Source organism: Coffea arabica, chromosome 2c (genome assembly GCF_036785885.1).
Source record: "Coffea arabica cultivar ET-39 chromosome 2c, Coffea Arabica ET-39 HiFi, whole genome shotgun sequence".
NCBI classification, from domain to species: Eukaryota; Viridiplantae; Streptophyta; class Magnoliopsida; order Gentianales; family Rubiaceae; genus Coffea; species Coffea arabica.
Genome location: NC_092312.1, coordinates 49,550,396 through 49,556,596, shown reverse-complemented (window position 1 = coordinate 49,556,596; position 6,201 = coordinate 49,550,396). Strand labels below are relative to the sequence as shown.

Genomic DNA, 6,201 nt, shown 5'->3' with positions numbered 1-6,201 from the left:
CAGTTATAATGTGGATTCATTCTCTCTTTACATGTGGATTCATTCTACCAATGATCTCTCTAATTAGGTAAATACACCTTAATATATGCTTTAACCATTGATGAAACTTGGTTTCTTTGCTTGAGTAATAGCTCCATTATTATTACAATATAAAAGTATTAGATCTTTAATGCATGGAACCTCTTTAAACTCAATGATGAATTTCTTGATCTAAACGGCCTCTTTAGCTGCTTCAACTGCTATAATGTATTTGGTTTCAGTTGTAGAACCCGTTATGGTCTCTTGTTTGAAACTTTTCCAAGTCACAACACCACTATTTAGAGTAAACACATCTCTAAACTGAGATTTGCTATCATTTTTATTAGATTGATAGTTGGCATCGTTGTATCCCTCCACTAGCAAATTGTCTTCTTCATATACCAAGATTATATCCTTAGTCCTTCTCAAATATTTGACAATATTCTTGACGGCCATCCGATGTCCATCACGGAGATTTGCTTGGTATCTGTTTGTAAAACTTAAAACATAAGAGACATCAATCCTAGTACACATCATAAAATATATGATAGAACCTATTGCTAAAGCATTGGGTGTTCTATTCATGCATGCCTTTTGATGATCTTGAGCCCAATTTTTTGATGTTTACAAAACAATTGGATAATTCAAACTAATATTTTTTCAATGAGAAAGCTTTTCAAATCTGAAGAAATTTGATTCAAAAAATAATTGAAAGAAGAAAAAGGAAGTCAAAAACTGTCGGATGCTCACAATGACAACATCGGATGTCCGATAGACAGGACAGGTACCGAACGATCATATTGGACGAAGAACATCATCACCGAACATTCGAAAGAATTGAAATAATTTTTCAAACTCTCTGTCTACTTTCGGACACAAGCATCTAAAATATCAGGCGTCCGATACTCCCAACAACTAGTTGACTCTTCAACTACCTTCTATTCGTTGGAAACTTTAATGAAGTACTTTTTTGATCTCTCATAAATACAGCATGGTCAGAAACTTCAAAATAGCTTGCACACTGAGAATACAAAAGATCAAGAGTAGTTTTAGTGAGAAAATACTCTCCAAGGAACATTTGTACTCTTTGTGGTGTAAGACTCCTTGTAAGCTTTTCATTTGTGAGAGAATATTTCAATAGTATAGCTTTGTGAGGGTTATCCTGAGGGATTGTAAAACTTCCTAACTTGACAGAGTGAAGCTTGGGGCAAGAAGGAAGTGAGCCTTTCTTTGTACACAAGATTGGTTGTATTTCATCAATTTGAAGAAGCGTGTTTTGTGAATTGATCTTCAAGTTTAAGAGGAGTTTGGTAGTCAATTAGTTTGCATTTTCTATCTTTTTATTTATTTATTATCTTGTGATTCTTCAATTGCATATCTCTTCTACTTCTTTCAAGTGATATTGCTCTTATATTGATTGATTCATTGTGTGATCACTTAGAAAAAAGGGTAAATTTCGTATTGAGCAAAAAGTGCCCATAATCTAATTAATTTTTTAATCAACCTAACTCACCCCCTCTTAGGTTGTTTTCGGATCTAACAATTGGTATCAGAGCTTGGTCTCCTAGAGATTAAGTTCAAGCGGCTTAAGAGCAAGGATGACAACCAACAATGCCATATTTTTTGAAGGACAATATGTAACTAGACCTCCAATGTTTAATGGGTCAAATTATGTGAGTTGGAAAGAGAGAATGGTTATTTTCTTGCAATAGATTGACATTGAACTGTGGTTTCTTGTTAATGAAGGTCCATATGATGCCTCAATAGAAGATGAAAATACTCATAGACCTAGACTGAAAACAAGAAATGAATTAACTGCAGAGGATAGAGCTCATCTCACCTTAAATGCAAAAGTTATGAATGTGTTATATAGTACTTTAGACTCAAATGAATCTATTAGGGTCAAAGGCTGTAAGTCGGCTAAAGAGATTTAGGACAAATTGAGAGAAATTCATGAAGGTAGTGAGAATGTTAGAGAACAAAAGAAGTTTATCTTAATTACTAAATATGAGTCGTTTAAGATGGAACCTCGTGGAAATATTGATAAAATGTGTTATAGGTTTAATGATCTTATTAAGGATTTAGAGGTTCTAGAAAAAGAATACTTCTTAGGAGAGAAAAATAGAAAAATCTTGAATGCTTTGTATAAAGATTGGGAGAATAAAGTGACTGCTATTGAAGAGGCGAAAGATTTGAATTTTGTGATAGCCCCACCTTCCCCTAAGGCGAACCAAAGGGGTTAGCGGACTGCCTGCCCAGCTCTCGTCAGGACAAACGGTTCAGCTTACATCGATCTAAATCATTCCGAAACATACCAATGCGCGTAAACAAGTCAAAATCACAAAATAAGAAAAATGAAAAAAAATCGGAGCTGGCCATGAACAGTACCGGCCACGTCAGAATCCGGCCAAACATCACGCAAACATACACATCTTGAAATTCAACATTTACATACCAAAATGGCATACAAAATTATACCATAAGTTTATACATGTACGGTTGCAAATTACAATTCAACGATGCGTTGGGTTAAAATGAGTTTAGGGTTTTGCCCAAAAGGAGCTATTCAAAATATATTTGCACATAAGTTTGACTCAGCAATCCATATTCAACGCCTTTCCAAAAGTATTCAATTTCCTGTAAGGAAAACAAAAGGAATAGAGTGAGCTTACGCCCAGCGAGATACTATCACTCAAGCAACAAAGTTCATATAGGCATAGAGCTTTTCAATCCAATTCATCAAAAGTAAGCCAAGAGCATGCATCAATAGGGTTGATAAAAGGATACGGACGGCTCTCAAGAGCCCCTTTCCTCGCTTATATGCTTGATCGGACATCATTGACCCTCCGTCAATGTTTACAAAGCAACCCACCGTAGACTCCACTTTACTTCCATTCCTTTCACCCAACATACCCCTACCGGGCCCGAACTCCAAACAGTAGAAATTTGGTAATACTTGAGTATAACGGAATCAAGAGTCTCACTACTTCAAGATTCCATATAACAGTCCCCATGGCTCGTCAATTTTCATGACCAAGCCCTCGCCAGCTCGATTCAATCGACTACCAATGGGGTTGAGCTCAGTAGTAACAGTAATGGCCGTTGGATACTCATCCAAACGACACCAAATCCAGTATATCAGGTATCATTTAAATACCACAGTGAAACAGTAAACAGTCGTACATAGTACCAAAAGGGGTGAGAGCGATCAAGTACACCCTCACTTTAATCAGTTTCAATGGCCAATAGGCCCTCAAGGCATCAAGTTCAAGTATGGCAAAGCCACATTGTAAACAAACATGTGAGTAGTACACTTACCAAGCAAGCAAGTGAAATTTCATCAATTTCCGCCCAAAGAGCGTCTTGGACCACCGTCACGTCCTAAAACATTCAAATAAGCATAATAAGACTCGATTACAAGTCATAACCAAATCCACATACCACCAAAACAAGGTTCCACTAGAATGTATAAGTACAAAAGTAAACTAGGAAAAGTCCGGAAATGAAGTTAAACTTTAAACCCTAAAAATAGTTTTTGACATCATTTTACGGTTTTGGCACCATTGGTACTACGATTATCGGATGGAGATGCAATACACACTGTTTCGAAGGTAAGAGATAGGGCTACAATGTTGAAGAAGGCCACTCAGTCCAGTTTCTAGTGCAACTAGGTCAAAAATGCAATATACTAAACCAGAACCGCAAAAACAGGTAAACAAACCGCATTCTGGTTAACAAACCGTAATTCAGGCTACCTAAGTCCAAATCAAGTGATTCCAAAGCCATCAGAAAGCTACGACACCAGGCTACATTTCTTAAGAAGACATCAACACCCAAATCAGAAGTATTCCCAACCAAATTAACCAATTACAGACAGAAGCAATTATCAAGTTCGGGTAGAAACAGGGCAGCAGGAGTATTTCAGTCTTTTCATAAGCAACGCTACTCCGATTGGCCTGAAATTTTGTAGGCATCTCTAAAATATCATTTCCTACAACTTTCATGTTTTAACTCAAGGCTAATTCAACCTCTAACTATGATGAACAGTGCCAGGCAGAAAAGGGGTAATCGAAACCCTAACTTCCGAAATTTCCGTTCAATGCGGAAATTTTTTGCAAATAACTACAATTGACACACTAAAGCTTCATTCCAGATCATTTCCAATCATCATCCATGGCCACAACATATGAATCATATTAAATCAGAAAAATCAGGAATAAATAGAAAATGTCATCAATCTCAACCAAAATCATGAAATAACACCTAATATCATCTCTTAGGCTACCACAAGTCATTAATTAAACATCATTAGATAGAGGAGAGGGGTTCCTTCACTACTCACCTTAGAACCAAAGAAAAGAGACCACTTAGCACCTTAAGCTTCCAAACAACTTCACTAATCACCTCACAACCACTAACTTTAGGGTTTTTATGGAGTAAAAGCAAGATTAAACGGTTGGTTTGTTGAATTTGAGCAAGATTGGAGCAAGAATTTGGAGAGCTTTTCCCTTTCTTTTTGGTTGAAGTGGCCGGCCACAAGAAGCTTAGAAATGAAGAGTTTTTGGTCAATTTTTGGGTTTATTTAGTAAATGGTAAAAAGGTGAATAGTAGTCAAAATGCAAGATTTAATCATATGGTGACAATTGTCACCCTATTTAATGCATGCATATCAATTTGTTTCCTCTCACACCAATCCACTTGGTAACCTCTAATTATCTCTTAGCACCCGATAATTTAAACCCAGTATCCAAAACTTAACCTAGTTGGCCGAATTTTTCCGAACTTTCCGCACTAGCGGGTCCCACATTTGGTATACGCTCTTAATTTTTCAAAAACTAACCGATACTAGAAAAATCATCTACAAATGATATTTACTCATAAAAATTATCGAAAAAATTTTCCTAATAAAGAAAATGCAGAAAACATGCCATTAAAGAGAATAAAACCTAGAAAATGAAAAAATTACGGGTTCTCACACTCTCTCCCCCTTAAAAGAATTTCACCCTCGAAATTTCTCACCTTAACTCACGAAAAGTTCAAGGTATTTCGTTTGCATCTCTTCTTCCATCTCCCAGGTAGCTTCCACTACCCCATGGTTTCTCCACAGTATCTTAACCAACGGAATCTGCTTGTTTCTTAGCTCTTTGACTTTCCGGTCAAGCACTTGGACAGGTTTCTCTTCGTAAGCAAGCAATTCGTCTACGTCGATCTCCTCTGGTTGTAAGATATGAGATGGGTGGGGATAGTACTTCTTGAGCATCGAGACATGGAAGACGTCGTGAATTCGAGAGAGACTGGACAGCAGCTCTAATCGATACGCGACCATTCCTACCCTCTGGAGGATCTTGTAAGGTCCAACGTACCTCTGTTGGAGCTTTTTTCCTCTACCTGCTGTGAGGCTCCGTAATGGTGTAACTTTAAGAAACACATGGTCTCCAACTTCGAACTCCAAGTTTTTTCTTCGATTATCCGCGTAGCTCTTTTGTCGACTTTGAGCGGTTTGGAGTCGTTGTCGTATCAATTTAACTTTTTCTCGAGCTTCCTCCATCCAAGGAATAGTTGCTGGGTCTAGCGTTTTCCTCACGCCAATTTCGTCCCAGTAGATCGGTGACCGACATTTTCGTCCATATAGTGCCTCGTATGGAGCCATTTGAATCGATGAATGGTAGTTGTTGTTGTACGCAAACTCTACTAAGGTCATGTGTTGACCCAGTTGCCTCCAAAATCTAGAATGCAAGTCCGTAACATGTCCTCGAGAGTCTGGATTGTCTGCTCCGATTGTCCATCCGTCTGAGGGTAATAAGTCATGCTCAAGTTGAGTTTAGTCCCCAGAGTTTCTTGGAATTTCTGCCAAAACCGAGACACGAACCGGAGATCTCTATCGGAGACGATGCTCACAGGAACGCCATGTAGCTTTACAATCTCATCCATGTACAGCTGAGCTAACTTGTCCATGGAATACTTCATGTTCACCGGCAAGAAATGGGCTGACTTGATTAATCGATCGACGATCACCCAAACGGCATCGTGCCCTCTTTACGTTCGCGGCAAACCTGAAACGAAGTCCATTGTGATGTTTTCCCATTTCCACTCGGGTATCTCCAGGGGTTGTAACAGGCCCGATGGTTTTTGATGCTCTGCCTTAACTTGTTGGCAAACGAGACATTTCTGCATGAACAAAGC

The 6,201-nt window shown here is 38.2% G+C and overlaps 1 protein-coding gene across 1 annotated transcript; it reads right to left on the bottom strand.

The window, feature by feature from the left end:
• Positions 1 to 210: 210 nt before the first annotated feature.
• On the bottom strand, positions 211 to 5,985 carry LOC140035679 (secreted RxLR effector protein 161-like). The gene is made up of 2 exons (XM_072077002.1): positions 5,888 to 5,985; positions 211 to 505 (listed from the first exon to the last, which is right to left on the bottom strand). Exons 1-2 carry the CDS (start codon positions 5,983 to 5,985, stop codon positions 211 to 213), a joined length of 393 nt encoding a protein of 130 aa, XP_071933103.1.
• Positions 5,986 to 6,201: the final 216 nt, after the last annotated feature.